Raw genomic sequence first — 17,514 nt, forward strand, 5'->3', positions numbered from 1 at the left:
GCTTTCCTCCCACATTAAGCTGACACGCCATAATATAACGGGAATACTTTTAAAAGCGGCTTTTTTAAACACAACTCACTGACAACATCTGCTGCTTGCTCTTTGGCTGATCTGCCAAGTCCATCGCATGGTCATTTTCCATGGCCGCTCAAAGGTGTTCCGTCGTGCGTCAAACATGAAAGAACTCCATGTAAACAAAATCAAAGATATACCTGTTACGATACTGGGACGACGGACTGTCTGTCCAGTAATGCAAACATTTACCATACATGATCAGGTAATGTATCTTTCAGTTGCTTTAAAATCGTCACAACAGCAGTGGAATGGAGCTTATTGACATCAGACACAAAGAAGGCTTTTAGTTGAAGAGCGTCGGCCATGTAGTAAACATCGAGGATCCATTGCGAAATAGAATAGTTTTGTCAGAACAGTCAGATACGTTAACTTTGTTTGTTATTTAACGCCGCACTCGTTATTGATTGGTCGGATGAAAGGTCTCAAGACATATTGGATTTAGATTTAGATTTTCATAAATTTATATTATTCTTCCTTCAGGTACAGCTTTACTGACAATAATAAAACTTAAGTAAACCCACAAGCACAGGTATGGTTACTGACAAAGATAGAAATATCATTGGGGGCTAACCGGGATTTGAATTTATTGTGATAGGTTTCTGGCATATATGCACAAACAACAACACAGCTTGATTGGTAATCAAAACTTTTAAACGTGACAGGTGTTCACTCTAAATTCAACTATCAGATGATAACTTCAGCTTCAAAGCTTTTGAGCTAACTTGGGTACACCTGTCAGGAACAGACTATAATCCCCCATCCCCCATCCCTTAAATCCTTATCCCTAAATCCTCCTGAATATCAGTTTCGTGCTAACTGGGAAGACCCTCCGTTATATTACGGCGGTCTGTAAATAATCGAGTCTGGACCAGACATTCCAGTGATTGACATCATGATCATCGACCTACAAAAATATAGGATACGATGACATGCATCAACCAGGTCAGCGAGCCTGACTATCCGATCTCTCTTACGTCAAGCATGGATTGCTTCAGACCAATTCAAAGCCGTATCTTCACAGGTTAAGCTTCAAGCATATATCGATGATCTGATATAGTTCAGTTATGGTCAAATAACCACTGATTTGCCAACCTGAACTAGAAATATTAAGGGCCAGTAAAACTGGCTCATCTGTTTCATACTTAGATCTAGGCATAGAGATTCAAAATGACCAAGAACTTTACATCATGGCAAGAGAGATTAATTCAACCTTCCCTTTAATTTGAGCTATATTCGAGCAGCTTCATAACGGTGTATAAGAAATAGAATATGCATCGAAACGTCGCTATATGCAGTAAACCAGAAGTTGTTATCCATAAAGTTGTACGTTTTCTTAAATATTCGAGCAGCTCCAGTCTTGTGGTGTCCACGGTCAAGGGTCTTACAACGCATGCTCAAACATTGTTACATCATTCAAGGCCTCAGCAAAGCGTTCAAATCTTTTTGTCAGACACTTCCACATTTGTCGCACGACAACAATGATTTTGCATTTGCCTTTGATTTGCCTTTGCATGTGTTTTTGACTGGTGCCACTGGTGCGGTAGGGTAGGCTCACCTTTTTGCGAACACCTGATATATTCACTATATTTGACAGTGATTCATAAACAAATGATTACGAGTTACTCAGAATCGTACAAAGGACACTGCTTTTCGAAGAAAAACAATTATGATAATGGAAATTACTTTTTTCGTTTTTATTCAACAGGAGAGGGAATGTGCGTTGAAGATTAAGCCACATACCAAAGTGAGGCCCGTAATCGCAAGCACACAAACTCAGCGATCTGACCCACAGAGAGGCTTCCACACAAATGAGAGTATGACAACTGGTAGTCTAGATCACGTACTTTGTGTACCATTCTGACAAGTGTAAATTCGCACGGTTCCCATGGCCGAAATACACAATGCCATTTTGAAAGTGGTCAAATGTAACAAATGTTATACGTATTTAGATCGCTGACTGTGTACTGGCGATTAGGTGCCTCACTCTGGCAGAGTGGGTTCGAATTCCGGCCGGGACTTCCCCCCCTAAATTTTGTTTTTTATTTTAAAAAATACGAGAATCTGTACTTTACTAAGAAGGTGTTATCCCAAATATAACATTTGTTACATGTTCAGACCAGTGGAACATTCTTAAAATAGCTACCCTGATAGTATTATTCCATCAACCTTGACAGTAGATTTGTTCACGCTGCCAACTACCATCGACTCGTACAGTTTTTGTTTTGTTAAATATATCAGAATATATCAAAAGCACCCAGTTTTCGACTTGTTTCTGTCGGGCCAGATGACACCAAAAGTTAGGTAAGCAATATTGAAAAATATTGAAATGTCGTATGTATTGTAATAGGCGCCCTCTTATATGCCTGTTAGAGACGATGGGCGCCTATTACAATACATACTAGAACGATTATGGCCCGGAAGCCCTTCAGTGCAAGAAATAAGTTAGAGTTAGTTCAAAACATAAAGGGCTAAAAACGTGCGCAAATCATGCTCCGTGTGCTCGGGGCCCGTGGTCTAATGGTAGAGCGTCCGTCCGGAGAGCGGAATGTCCGGGGTTCGATCCCCAGCCGCGTCATACCAAAAGACGTTAAAAGATGGTACTTGTTGTTACCCTGTCTGGCGCTCGGCATTAAGGGGCTAAAACAAGGACTGGTCGGCTCGGAGTCAGTATACTGTGTCTGAGTGGGGTATTCATGTTAAAACTGCGGCATGGTATCTCAGTGGGCTAGCACTATAAATCGGCATCAGTCCGGACTAGTACAAGCAGCTACACATACACGTGCATGCACGTTGCTATATAAGTGCAATAATCTTGGACGCGACGTTAAACCCCATTTCACCTCCCCTCACCGTGTGCTCGGGTGAAATCCCAGTTTTTACTGTCCAGCGAGAAAATGGTAATTGCTACCTACCAACTTCCGGTTTGGCATGGACACTGTCACCCCTGTGACTACACACCGACATGCAAACACTCATGTGTGGCGGCTTTTACCAGGCCGGTTTTATGGTGCCAGATACAATGCCCCAGTTAAACATGGACACCCCACTAAGACTCCGAGTCGACCAGTAGTTTCTTTAAGCTTAGATCTTGTATACTTCGATATAATACGCCTCTACTGATTGCATATCATCGTCTCCATGTGACGTGGATAGTTGCCAAAGTTTATAGTTAATGGTTCGTTTGGTCCAAACTCAATTATTCAAAGGCAGCCATGATATAGCTGGTATAGTGTTGAACAAAACGTGAAACATCATTCACTCACTCACTCTTTTCGAATTGTTAACTTAAAAGAAAATATGAGATTCTTTCAAGTATATGTCTTAAAATTAATAAATGTTCCCTCACGAAAATGAAAACAAAACTTCACCCTTTGTGTTAAAAACATGTAATGTACGTGCAGCCCATTTATCGATGTCCCCTACCCTGATGTTGCTGGAACGCTGTATGCCTTACCTATACAGTATACGTCTTTATAACTAATACATATTTATCAATGATTGACCATTTATAAGGGCAATATCATGTTTATTGATATCAGTGCCGTAGCCAGCCGGGGGGGGGGGGGGGGGGGGGGGGGGGGGGTCGGGGCAGTTGCATATATTTGCCCTCTCTGTCAAAAAAAGTTAACTGCGGCCTTGGATATTGACTGGGGCTAATGTCATGTGACACTTCCTCAACCAATGAAAATTAAGATATAATTTGTAAATGTAATAATGTAATTGTATACAACTGTTGGGATATTCGGCTTACACAACCAGCAATACACTCCTATGTCTGGCGATTTCTGTGCATGGCGCGAAACTTGTCTTCGTCGTGACACGCCCCCTCAGGGAATTTCCTCAGCCTCGTTTTGGCTTGTGACGTACACGAAACAAGGAAACACCTTGCGAGGAGCGCTCACTGCTCACGACAGCTGATCTCGATAGTCCACCATAATATCAACATGTCAGTGCTACAGCGACTGTGGGGATCGCATCCTAAAGAAAAAGAAAAACTTGATGAAAAGCAGGTGAAGTAAATGTTGGTGTTCTTTTAAATATCGTATATTTTAACTCGGAAAGCGATGACTGATTAGTAGATCTACCTGAGATATGCATAAATGATAAACATATCGCGACCCTCCCCCTGTTTCCCAATATGTGGGACCTCTCACGTGTCCATTGTTGTCATGGCTCCCGCTGTGATGCCATGGTTTACCGTTACTGACAGCTCACAAGTCTCATCAATGTCATGAGTAATTGTTATCATTACTGTAATAAGATACAATATTTGGGAAGTATATTAATACAAGAACTCTTTATTGGTCAGTAAATAAAAATATATACCCCCTATATGTAAGTAGAGAATTATATATAGGGGGTATATATTTTTATTTACTAACCTGTAACGAGTTTATGTGATTAATACCTTCTGATTCCTTCTCCCCTAAAATGTGTCAACTAGATCATGATCATGTTGACATTACACTGTGTCTAGATTAAATTTTGAGCCCTTGAATATTTACCTACATGTTATCATTCACCATGCGTGTTGATATCTATGGACGGCCATCCGGTCAAAAAATACTATATTGAAATAAAGGATAAACGTTTGCAATAATAGTCAGATGTTACGAATAAAGAATTAATGTTACAAATAAAGGTAATTGTTTATGTACAAATATTGAGTAAAAAATACAAAACGATACCAATGTTCAGCTCACAAACAAAAGACATCATAAGTACAGAAAGAATAATGTGTACTAAAGTATGTGACCCGCGAAGATCCAGGGTAGAATAGGTCTTCAGCAACCCATGCTTGCCGTAAAAGGCGACTATGCTTGTCGTTAGAGGCGACAAACGGGACCGGGTGGTCAGTCTGGCTGACTTGGTTGATGCATGTCATCGTATCCAAACTGCGTGGATTGATGTTCATGATGTCAATCACTAGATTGTCTGGTCCAGACCGCCGTCATATAGCTGGAAGATTGCTGAGTGTGGCGTTAAACAACAACCAACCAAACCAAACTAAAGAACGTCAGTGCACAAAGGGGACACTAAGCTGCTGAAGGACAACATTGACAATGAAGAACCTCAGATGGCGCTGCAATTCGTAAAACAATTCAAGTTTAATCGGCTTGTTCCGTCGTGTATATGATAAATGCATGCCCAAGGTCTCAATGTATTGCAGCATTCCCCGTGGTCAGTTACTCATAGTGTTTTGTAAATATTTGGTTTCTGAAACTGTTCATGCATATTAATTTATATACAAGCAACTGAAGCTTGATAATGTAATGGTGATTATTTTGCCTTTTTCAAGCAGATACTCAGGTTAACTAGCTGCAACTCTGATCAGTCAGTTCACATGGTTCATTTATCCTATTGACATCATCCTGTGTGTTTCAGTCTGTGGAGGTGGAGGAGATTACAGACGATCAGCCACACAACCCGTACTCCGAGATCCTTGTTTTACACCAACACACGGACATCGTCCGCACACTGCTCAAGATAGATCACAAAAGGTACATTGTAATCTTGTGTGATTGCATTATGGATCTTTATGTCGGGACACAAGTAATACCTGAATGACAACCTCTTAGTCTGCATATTTTGTTTATTGCGATGTTTCATTGTGGATTCTCCCAATATGGATTCTCCCAATGTGGTCCCCAAAGTGGTTTCTCCCAATGTGCATTCTTCCAATATGGATTCTCCCAAATTGGTCCCCAAAGTGGATTTTCCCAATATGGTCCCCAAAGTGGATTCTCCCAATATGGTCCCCAAAGTGGTTTCTCCCAATGTGGATTCTTCCAATATGGATTCTCCCAAATTGGTCCCCAAAGTGGATTCTCCCAATAATGTCCCCAAAGTAGATTCCCAGACAGAAACCCATGCTTGTTGAAAAAATGGTAACTATTTGGATGAGGTTGTCAGGTTCACTGGCTTGGTTGATGTATGTCATCATATCCAAGGTGCCTAGATTGGTGCTCATTATATCAGTCACTGGACTGTCTAGTCCAGATTCACTTATTTACAGACCACCTTCATATACCTGGAATAATGCAGAGTGTTGCGCTAGACAACAAAACAAACTTTTTCACAAGCTCCCATGACCATGAAAACGCCATTCATTCTTTCCCCTGTTGTGGATTTTCACACTTTTATTAAGCAAGTGATGAAGTCACGAGAAAGAATGCACAAGTTGTCATCCATATGTTTTGTTTTGTTTCATGTCCCACAGCCTAAGATGAGTGTAGGGACGAGTGCCCCCCTTATGTCAGTAAATACGAAACCTGTCAACTTTATTTAAAACAACTTCTGGGGTATTGCATAAGCTGCATTTCGATGTAGATTCTTACTCCCTTCTTAAGCTGGAAGGATTCCTCCACTACCTGGACGTATTCTCCCAGATGTCAGTCAGCCTGTGTCTCTCCTTCCCACCTGTCTGTGTATTGTTGTTTCCATGGTTACAGGTGTGCATCTGCAGGGGATGATGGGAAGGTGATCATATGGGACATCCAGGTGAGCATCATGTGGACAGTCAGATAATACCGACATCTGGAAATTAATTCATCTCAAAATTTATACAACTGCTGACCCCTTGGCCAAAATGCGACTCAATATTAATGCGAGTTCCCCCAAATCCTCAGTGGAATGATATGTATCTTTACCTTAATCTAACCTTACCTTAATCCAGTCAAACAGCAAATAGCACTGCTTATTAGCGCAGAGAAGAGCTCTTCCATAAAAACAATAAACAGTGTTTTCCTAAAAAACACACAGAGTTTGTATGTTTATTCTGTTGCCTGGCATTAAGGAAGTTCAAACGCAATACAATACTGGAAATCCTGAAATTAATGTGTCTCCAAATAAATACGACTGCTGACCCCTCGCCAAAAATGTGACTCAATATCAATGCGACTCCCCCTCCCCAATCCGAAGTGGAATTATATATATCTTCACCTTAATCCAACCGTACCTTATACAAATCAAATCAAACAGGAAATAGGATCCCTTATCAGCGCTGAGTAGAGCACTTGTGTAAAACAATAAGCAGTGGTTTCCTAAACACAACACACAGTTTATATGTTTATTCTGTTGGCTGGCATTAAGGAAGTTCAAAGGCAAACAATTAATTGAAATTTATAAAATAAAACAGTTCACTGATTTGTACTGGATAAGGCGTGAACAAACTTGAAGTCGGATGACAAGACATCATGTAGATCTGAGGAGTGTAATGAAGCCTGTTGGTGCGCGCTGGGTCATGTCGGCCTTTGACCCAGTGTTGCATGTGTGGCGTCTGTCTGGACTGCTGGAGTGGTCAATGATGCCTTGTTTGACACAAGTGGGTTGAACTCTTGACCCCAGGAGTGATAACTCTCCAGATGCCTATTGTGTATTTCCTATTCTTTGAATGACATTGTTATATGCTTGTTACAACTACTGCACAATAAACTGTGTTTGTTTTTATATTCAAGTTGGTATTTCTGCTCTCAAAAGTGTGAATTGAGGCCGTCTTATTGTTGATAGTCATTTTGGAGACATAAATGTGAAGTTTAATTCATGAGAACAAAGATGTACAGTGTTCCAGTATACATGTATATGCTGCCTTTAATGGGTTTTTTTACTTTGATCGTTGAAAAACCCAGCTGGAATCCAGAGACATGGCAGATTTTTGTGAACCTGACTAAGCGACCTCTGTCAATATTATCATGGTCAGGTCAAAACAGGGATTGAGATAATTCTTATCATGAATAATTCACAACGAAAAAAATCAAATGTTCAGTGGTTCTAATAGACAAACATCTAATCCCCCAGATGAAGATATTTTACAGACAAAAACAGTTGTTAGATTATCTTAATTCAATATCTTAATATAATACAGAGAAAATTAGCCCACTCCATACATTTCCTGAAACTGCAGTAATCTAAACTCGCCAACTATTATAGACTTGCATGGGCTGTATTGGATATATTTATGTAAGGGTGTGTATGACAGACTATTCCAATTGTTTTTCATAAAGTCGACCCAGCATGTTTCTAACTTGTCTAAAATATAAGTAATATGAGAAATATGATTATCTTGGGATTAGGGCCGTCATGGAAAGTCCATATTTTTTATTTTGTTGCATTCCTGATGGCCAGTATCTGGCTGTTGATTTATGGAAGGACTGAGTGTTATCCTGATTGGACTAGTAACTTCTACAGTGATAAACTCGCTGGTCTGAGAGATGTTCCCAGGAGTGTCATGCAGTGGCCATGTTTGCTTCAGATCGGGAAGAAGCTACAAGTCCTGAGTGGCCACTCCCATCGTATCACCTGTATGTTGCTGTTGATGCCTCGAAGAGACTTCACAGATGATTGGCTGCTTCTGACTGGGTCGTCCGATAAACAGATCAGGGTCAGACAATCACTTCTTGTTTTGCATGTTTCTGAATCCAGTCTACATGGTCGAGACAAGACTTTCTTTCAAGTTGCAGTTGCTGTTTTAAAAAATGAAATGATACATAACCTGCCAACCCGTGAAGATCCTGGGTAGAACAGGTCTTCAGCAACCCATGCTTGCCATAAAAGGCGACTATGCTTGTCGTAAGAGGCGATAACGAGATTGGATGGTCATGCTCGCTAACTTGGTTGATGTATGTCATTGTATCCCAATTGCATGGATTGATGATCATGATGTCAATCACTGGATTGTCTGGTCCAGACTCGATTATTTACAGACCACCGTCATATAGCTGAAATATTGCTAAGTACGGTGTTAAACAACAAATAAACAAACTTTAGCTGCTAATCAAATTAAAAGCCCTTATAAAATAACGAGTCAAGTTGCAGGTCAATGCTTCAGGCTCAAAGTTCAGTGTAATTCAGTGTAATTAAGTAGTTACCAACACAAAGTACAAAAAATTTCAAACATTTTGGTCAATCAAATTTGTGTGTCTGAGAAAGGTATTTTATTGCTCCTGTAGACACAAACGACCTTTATGACTTGTTCCTTCAGGTGTGGGACATTGACACTGGAACCTGTCGACATGTCATCACCGAACATAACAGCTCAATCAAGGTGAGACACAGCCAGCGCTAAAGGCCAGGGGTAAAGGTCAGGGCTGAATGCTATTGATACAGGTCTGGGGTAAAGGCCAGGGGTAAAGGTCAGGGCTGAATGCTATCGATACAGGTCTGGGGTAAAGGTCAGGGCTGAATGCTATTGATATAGGTCAGGGGTAAAGGCCAGGGGTAAAGGTCAGGGCTGAATGCTATCAATACAGGTCTGGGGTAAAGGCTCGGGGTAAAGTTCAGGGCTGAATGCTATCGATACAGGTCTGGGGTAAAGGCCAGGGGTAAAGGTTAGGGCTGAATGCTGTCAATACAGGTCTGGGGTAAAGGTCAGGGCTGAATGCTATCGATACAGGTCTGGGGTAAAGGTCAGGGCTGAATGCTATTGATATAGGTCAGGGGTAAAGGCCAGGGGTAAAGGTCAGGGCTGAATGCTATCGATACAGGTCTGGGGTAAAGGTCAGGGCTGAATGCTATTGATATAGGTCTGGTGTAAAGGCCAGGGGTAAAGGTCAGGGCTGAATGCTATCAATACAGGTCTGGGGTAAAGGCCAGAGGTAAAGGTCAGGGCTGAATGCTATTGATATAGGTCTGGGGTAAAGGCCAGGGGTAAAGGTCAGGGCTTAATGCTATCAATACAGGTCTGGGGTAAAGGTCAGGGCTGAATGCTATTGATATAGGTCAGGGGTAAAGGTTAGGGCTGAATGCTATTGATACAGGTCTGGGGTAAAGGCTGGGGGTAAAAGTCAGGGCTGAATGCTATTGATACAGGTCTGGGGTAAAGGCTGGGGGTAAAAGTCAGGGCTGAATGCTATCAATATAGGTCAGGGGTAAAGGCCAGGGGTAAAGGTCAGGGCTTAATGCTATCGATACAGGTCTAGGGTAAAGGTCAGGGGTAAAGGCCATCGATACAGCCCAGGGACAAAGGTCAGGGGTAAAGGGCATTGTAACATGCCAGGAATATAGGCTGGGGTAAAGGTCAGGGGCAAAGGTCAGGGGTAAAGATCAGAGTAAAGGTCAGGGGCAAAGGCCAGGCTGGGCATTGACGGAAGTAATATTTTCATGCAGTAAAGGCAGGAGGGAGATGGGGAGATCTTGTGTGGAGATTGAAGCTGTCTTAATGTTGTATTCAGTGTCTGGTGATGATGGGGGATGGGGAGATGTTCTGTGGGGGAGGAGAGCACTTGTCTGTGTGGAGGCATGATGGCAAACTCCTGCACATGGCACGTCGCAAGGATCAAGAAGGTGAGTTCGATTCATGTGATTGTTTATTTATGTGCATTGTCTGCCCCCAAAAAGTATACTTTTTCAACATTGTTTCAGTATAAACTTATATTATGCAAGAACACATATATTTCGTAAAGGCTATGGAATTAAGTTTCCTACACCCTCTACAACTCCTCTCTGACTCCTGAAAAACAGTATTGCATTCAACCCTGTTCTGCTACCCTTCACAAGAATTCTTTGGGTGGCTAGGTAGCCCAATTGTTAATGTGTTTGCTAGGGTTTGATTCCCCATTTGCATTCAATGTGTGAAATCCATCCTTGACACCTCCTAGATTTGCTGGAATATTGACAAAAGGGCAATAAAACAATAGTATATTAATTTTCAAACCTGCAGGCATTGAATATTGATTTCAGTGTTTATGATATTTGATGTGATCGTTGTTTTACAGGATGAGGGAAGAAAATTGACTTTCCTTGCTATTTAGTTTAGAAAACAATGAGTAAATCCCAAGACAAACGTGATGATGACATATTGTTTTGATAACCCATCAGAAATGATAACATTCATTATTTCACTGTTTCACATTTTTGATTGTCTTTTTAAGTAATGCTGGTATGTATTCAGATATCTCGCTGATGATTGTGGTGAAGACAGATCATATTGTCACAGCTGCCGACAAGCAACTTGGTGAGGACAGGGTGTATTGTGGCATGAACCACTCACACTACATCTCCCTGAGGTGCAGGTTAGAACTGGTCTTCGGCAGCCCATGCTTGTCATGAAAGGCGATCGGGTGGTCAGGCTCACTGACTTGATGTGTGTTGTTGTATTCCATTTGCATAAAGATGCTCATGGTGTCAATCACTGGGATATCTGGTATAGATCCGACTTTTTTGTTGTGTGCTCTGTGTTGTCATGTGTTGTAGTGGTGTAATCTGTGTTGAAGTGCAGACTGACTGTCTGACTGTGTTGCAGTGCTGACTGTGTTGTAGTTCTGACTGTGTTGTTGTGCTGACTGTGTTGTAGTTCTGACTGTGTCTGACTGTGTTGTAGTGCTGTCTGACTGTGTCTGACTGTGTTGTAGTGCTGTCTGACTGTGTTGTAGTGGTGACTGTGTTGCAGTGTTGTTTGACTGTGGCCGACTATGTTGTAGTGGTGACTGTGTCTGACTGTGTTGTAGTGCTGTCTGGCTGACTGTGTTGTAGTGCTGTCTGACTGTGTTGTAGTGCTGACTGTGGCTGACTGTGTTGTAGTGCTGTCTGACTATGTTGTAGTGCTGACTGTGGCTGACTGTGTTGTAGTGCTGTCTGACTGTGTTGTAGTGCTGTCTGACTGTGTTGTAGTGGTGACTGTCTGACTGTGTTGCAGTGCTGTCTGACTGTGTTGTAGTGCTGACTGTGGCTGTCTGTGTTGTAGTGCTGTCTGACTGTGTTGTAGTGCTGACTGGCTGACTGTGTTGTAGTGCTGACTGTGTTGTAGTGCTGTCTGACTGTGTTGTAGTGCTATCTGACTGTTGTAGTGCTGTCTGATTGTGTTGTAGTGCTGTCTGACTGTGTTGTGGTGCTGTCTGACTCTGTCTGACTGTTGTAGTGCTGTCTGATTGTGTTGTAGTGCTGACTGTGGCTGACTGTGTTGTAGTGCTGACTGTGTTGTAGTGCTGTCTGACTGTTGTAGTGCTGTCTGATTGTGTTGTAGTGCTGTCTGACTGTTGTAGTGCTGTCTGACTGTGTTGTGGTGCTGGCTGACTGTGTTGTAGTGCTGTCTGACTGTTGTAGTGCTGTCTGACTGTTGTAGTGCTGTCTGACTGTGTTGTGGTGCTGTCTGACTGGGTCTGACTGTGTTGTAGTCGTCTACTCTGTGGTGAACCCGATGACTGGCGGGGAGCCGGATGACAAGGAGATCTCACTGGTGAAGAAGCTGCCCTCACACCGGGAGGCCATCCACAGCCTCATCAGCATCTCGGGTACGTCATCTTGCTGCAGATTCAGCCTCGCTGTGTCTTGTGTCATTGCGGTATTATTTAGATAGCCAATAGTTATTAGCACAATTGCCATAATAGTTCTTTGTCATATGTATACAGAGACGTCATGATATTGATTTAACAGGCTACTTTTAAAATACTCACCTCCCTGACCCAGTGTTGTGTCATGGGAAGTGCTGTTTACATGCAGACATGGGTAATTACCAGCAATTTCATCAGTGGATTTTCAGAAGCAAAAACTATATATTTTCTTGAGTGATGTTATGCAACCATTCTTTTGTTAATATCCATTGGGACGGTTGATGTGATTGACGTCTCAGTGTCTGGATTACAGAGTCCTGTTTTGCAAGCGGATCTATCGATGGGACAATTATTTTGTGGACGTCACAGAACTTTCTGCCTGCCAAGACCTTCAACACTGTGTCGGAGTATGTGGGGGACAAACACTTGTATCCATACAGTATCCAGAGCATGTTCTGTGTTCAAGAGGTCAGAGCTCCGTCTTACACATTCCACGTACAATGACACCTTAGGGACACAAAAGCACAATATGGCCTGATGGGTGGGTCGGGGCTGGTTGGTGGGGGTGGGGGTGGGGATGGGGGTGTTGGTTTTGGTTTTGGTTTGGGGAACTATATGATTGATGAGTTTATTGACATGTACTATATCACAAGAATCTCTCTGTGACAACATGGTGACTGATGTGCAGGTTTCAGTTGATTGCAATATTTGAAAGAATGTGTAACGTCAACTAGGCTTTGACAGATATTTTCTAAATCTTTTCAATTTTTTAATCAATATAGATCTTGATTATCGTTCAGATGATCTTAACTGGGCGCCCCCATTTTGTTTGAAGCAAATGCAAGTGATATGAGAGATGGAATCTGATTGGTCAAAAAGAGGGACATAGAAGGGACATAACTCTTAGCAACTAGTGGTGCTACGATTGAGTGTCAAGGTTCGACCTAGTTCGGCAAGGTGGAAACTGGACTTTTACAGTCAGTTAACTCCCTTGACTAGGGAAGATGCTCTCAAAACAAATCAAGACTTGTTTTATGTCAAACACAAATATAAAATCTCTTAGTCCACCCTTTTCCCTTATTGACCTTGCAGAGATACCTGTTTGCTGCGATGGGCTCTGGGTTCTGTATGTTTGATGTGAGTGTTGGTAAGGAGAGAGTCGCTGTAAGGAAGTTGGCGGCACACTACTCCAAGATTCTCCATATTGGACTGGCTTGTGATGGGTAAGCTGGATAAACTCTAAGCGCTTTGACTAAGACTCGACCATACAATTATTATCAGATATGTTTATAGGGGATTTGCCAATGCAAATCACATAATTCAATAGACATTCTGTATGAAGCCTAACATGTATCCATTGATGAGTACTGGCACAAAAACAGGTTATTCCAGACAGTACATCGTGAAGAATTTGAGGTTTCCAGATTCACTTATGATGGGTATGGAGTTATGTCGTTATAAAAATTGAGTCTGGACCAGACAAACCATTGACTGACATCATGAGCATCGATCCATGCAATTGGGATACGATGACAAGCATCAACCAAGTCAGGGAGGTTGACCACCCGATCACGTTAGTCACCTCTTACGACAAGCAAAGTTGCCTTTACAGCAAGCATGGGTTGAATTTTGAAGGACTTTTTTGTTTATCGAAAATGAAAATGAAAACAAAATGTGTGGCGGACTTTATGATGGTGCGGGCGGTGCCTGAGAACCAAGACTCTTTTTTTTAGCCCTTTACAATATGTAGATGATTCCACCAGTACTTGTCCAGAGGGGCAGTCTTGAGGTTAACGAGTTCACTTGAACAGGTCTCATTTCAGGAGTACAATGTGTGAAGCCCAGTCTAGGTGTCGCCTGCCATGGTGAAACTGGAATATTGCATTCAGTGACATAAAACCACTCATTTGCTTGTCTGTCCAGGACCCATCAACTGAGTGATCTTAGGACTGTGACTATCATATGCCTATGTTAACGTTTGGGAGTTATGATCCTCATGGCACTAAGATTGCACCATGGAACCTGGGGTTTAAGAACAAACTCGTCTATACTGAGAGAATTTCACTGTAATTGCTTCCATCTTTTGTATTATTCATTTATGTTTTTAGAGCATTTTTGGTGACCTCTTCGGAGGACGGGTCAATTCGTCTGTGGGGCCGAGCGCCGGCTTGTGGGGACTATGATGGTGATTATCTGAGTCTGTTGTTGCCCATGGAAAGGTTCACTGGTCTAAGGTAATTCTTTCTTTATGATAACCACTGTTATTATCATCGCCGTCATCATGTTTTAAAGGAATTGGTGACTCTTGCAGGGGTCATAAGCAATTTCTGCCGTTTCATCCCTCTGTGGGTTTGAATTAAGAAATAAAGTTCTTCATTGTTCTTTGCGATTTATCACGTAGCTATCTTATATTCCCTAATACATGGTATTAAATGATTCCGAAAATATGAAACTTGTTGAAAGATATCACAATTATGCCAGTTGATTTTTAATATTTTCCTCCTCTTTGGGGCAGCGGAATACCGGTTAAAGTATTGTAACACTTCATACTGAAAGCCCTTTGCTGCACTTCATTATATTACACGCTTGCAACTGCCTCCGTGGTCTAGTGGTAGAGCATCCACCCGGTCCGGGGTTCGATTCCAAGCCGCGTTATCCCAAAAGACGTTAATTGATGGTACTTGTCACCCTGTCTGGTGCTTGGCATCAAGGTGATAACACAAGGACTGTTTGGCTCGGATTCAGTATACTGTGTCTGAGTGGGGTATTCATGTTAAACTTCGGCATGGTATCTCAGTGAGCTAGCACTATAAAATCGGCGTCAGTCCCGACTAGTACAAGCAGCCACACACATGCATGCATGATGCTGTGTAAGTGCAACAATCTTGAACGCGACGTTAAACCCCATTTCACCTCACCTTACTTCCTTGCAGTGGAGAGCAACTGAAGCAAGTCAACTTTGCTGAACACACACTGGACGTGTCATTACTAGGAGAATGTGTGGCCCATTCAGGGTCTGTGCAGGTAACCATGGTAACATCAACTCTTTAACCAGACTCCCTGTAACATGAGCTACGTAACAAATATTTAATCCAATGTATATAAAATATTCTTAAGTCAAAGTAACAGGAATTGAATACATCGGTCTAAATAGAAATGAAGAAAACAATTTAATTAAGTTTACCACTGTATCATTTGCTTAGTGTTTCTGATTGCAGACATTTATGGACTTTGACCATGAGGGCTTGGTGTCCTGTGGCACGGATGGCCTGGTCATTGTGTGGAAGGTGAGGGTTATCAGGGTTTAGTATATATACTGGACAAGTTGACAGATGAGACTCCCCTACCCCTCTCTAACATGTACAGTACGAATATAGAACCATGTTTACACTCTACTACCGGGGGCGGTGGGTAGCCTTGTGGTTAGAGCGTTCGCTCGTCACGCTGAAGACCTGGTTCGATTCTCCACAAGAATACAATGTGTGAAGCCCATTTCTGGTGTACCCCGTTGTGATATTGCTGGAATATTGCTAAAAGTGGCATAAAACAAAACTCCCTCAAATACTACCAAACTAGTTTTGAATATTTTCCTAAGTCATGGTAGAATCCAATTCTGATTAACCATTTTGACATGCCTCTTATTAAAAAAGTGAGTTCATATTTAACGTCAGACAGGCAATATTTCAGGTGTTTTACTGGTAAACAATCTTTGAGACAATCCCATCACGGCATATGAATGTTCACACAACTCCTAATTATGTTTCTGTTTCAAAATCTATAAAAACTGACATGTTGGGGGAGTTGAAATTTTGACCTGACCTGTTTTTTTTAATTTCAGAATGCTGAGCTCCAGAAAGTAAGAAGGAACCAGAAAGTGCGGGAGATTCTCCTGTCAGTAGACGGCATCGTGTGAGATGTTGCTGGGAGAGACGGGAACGTGCAATTGTCAACAAGTCTCAAGGTGGCCTCCACAAACTGAAGGAGACCATGCCGTTGTTGTGCAAAGGGATCTTAGCGCTAAGGTGATCGTAACTCCCATACTTGAACATCGGCTTACGACAGTCGTAGCACTAAGGTTGTTTTGTACAGCGGAACCCAGGACTGTTAAATGAGGAATTTGCAAAAATGGTTTGTCATTCTGTATGAAGCATTTCTGCAGATATCTGATGTGCCCTGCTGTAAGGGAGCATTTCGGCTGGAAAACCTTGACTCACCGTGGATCCATTGGTCATGTTTTCACAGAGTGATAATGTTGTTAGACTGAGTACTCAGGTGTTTAAGTGAAGCACTGATGTCTTATACATTCCAAAATATTCCACTTGGCGGACAGCACTGGAAAGAATGTGTTACATGAAGAATAAATATACTTGCAACTATTTGTATTGTGTTGTATTTTGGTCTTACCATCCTTCCGAGGCAAGGGAGTTAACTGACAAATAAAGTCGAGTTTCCACCCTTGCCGAACTAGACTGGAATTTCTGGGCTCAATACTAGCACCACTAGTGTCCCTTCTATGCCCCTCCTATTGGCCAATCAGATTCATCCTCTTGTATAACTTGCATTTGCCTTAAACAAAATGGCAGGGCCCAGTAAAGACGATCTGATGAATAATCAAGATCTATATTGTGACAAAACAGGGCTTACATCGCAAAGTGCATTAAATCAGCTCCATTAAATACATGAAAACATTTGGAAAATTTCTGCTGATGCCGAGTTGGTGGTGATCCTTTGCAAATCTTGCAGTCGACCGAAATCTGCACGGCAGTTTACAAACCAGATTTCAATTTCGTTATGCCATTTTGATTTGACTATGCATAGACTCGTTAGTCCAGCCAAAATGCAACTCCATAATACCAGCCTAGTTCGGCTAGGGTGAAAACTGGTCTTTAAAAGTCAGTTAACTCCCTTGCCTCGGGAAGCTGGGGTCTCACTGGAACCAATGGTATGTCACAGCTCTGAAACTGACTGGCATAAGAACCCAGTAGGTCCAAGGCATTTCTAGGCATTTCTCACATACTTGTTGATATGGCTGCTTCACCAGTAACCATGGTGATGAGTAGATTCAATATTTTTCTTCAATGCTGAAATAACATACTGTTGTGGAGTGGGACCATCGAGGTGTCAAAGCCAACAGACCCCAATACATGTTCTGGTTTGTAAGAGCAGACCAAAA

General features: G+C 42.0%; 1 protein-coding gene and 1 long non-coding RNA gene across 3 annotated transcripts; both read left to right on the forward strand.

The window, feature by feature from the left end:
- The first annotated feature begins 3,929 nt into the window (after window positions 1-3,929).
- On the forward strand, window positions 3,930-16,719 carry LOC124150099 (WD repeat-containing protein 41-like). Its single transcript, XM_046522013.2, has 14 exons — window positions 3,930-4,085; window positions 5,461-5,576; window positions 6,528-6,576; window positions 8,327-8,455; window positions 9,056-9,118; window positions 10,245-10,356; window positions 10,964-11,026; window positions 12,186-12,302; window positions 12,655-12,809; window positions 13,434-13,564; window positions 14,450-14,575; window positions 15,275-15,365; window positions 15,560-15,628; window positions 16,180-16,719. Exons 1-14 carry the CDS (start codon window positions 4,020-4,022, stop codon window positions 16,252-16,254), a joined length of 1,362 nt encoding a protein of 453 aa, XP_046377969.2. The 5' UTR covers window positions 3,930-4,019; the 3' UTR covers window positions 16,255-16,719.
- On the forward strand, window positions 9,129-10,234 carry LOC125381568. Of its 2 annotated transcripts, none has more exons than XR_007221912.1 (3): window positions 9,129-9,245; window positions 9,285-9,570; window positions 9,610-10,234. It is a non-coding gene; the product is annotated as an uncharacterized LOC125381568 (long non-coding RNA). The 2 variants fall into 2 exon arrangements; XR_007221913.1 differs by having other exon boundaries at window positions 9,285-9,479; window positions 9,519-10,234.
- Window positions 16,720-17,514: the final 795 nt, after the last annotated feature.

The sequence above is a fragment of the Haliotis rufescens genome, unplaced genomic scaffold (genome assembly GCF_023055435.1).
Source record: "Haliotis rufescens isolate VD_foot unplaced genomic scaffold, xgHalRufe1.0.p SCAF_1, whole genome shotgun sequence".
In the NCBI taxonomy this organism is placed as follows: domain Eukaryota; kingdom Metazoa; phylum Mollusca; class Gastropoda; order Lepetellida; family Haliotidae; genus Haliotis; species Haliotis rufescens.

Excerpts from the sequence above, each read along its gene's own strand:
- LOC124150099 (XM_046522013.2), top strand. The coding sequence starts at position 4,020 with ATGTCAGTGCTACAGCGACTGTGGGGATCGCATCCTAAAGAAAAAGAA. Across the intron at positions 10,357-10,963 it reads ACGTCGCAAGGATCAAGAAG|ATATCTCGCTGATGATTGTG; the intron begins GTGAGTTCGATT and ends GTATGTATTCAG. Across the intron at positions 13,565-14,449 it reads ATTGGACTGGCTTGTGATGG|AGCATTTTTGGTGACCTCTT; the intron begins GTAAGCTGGATA and ends TTATGTTTTTAG.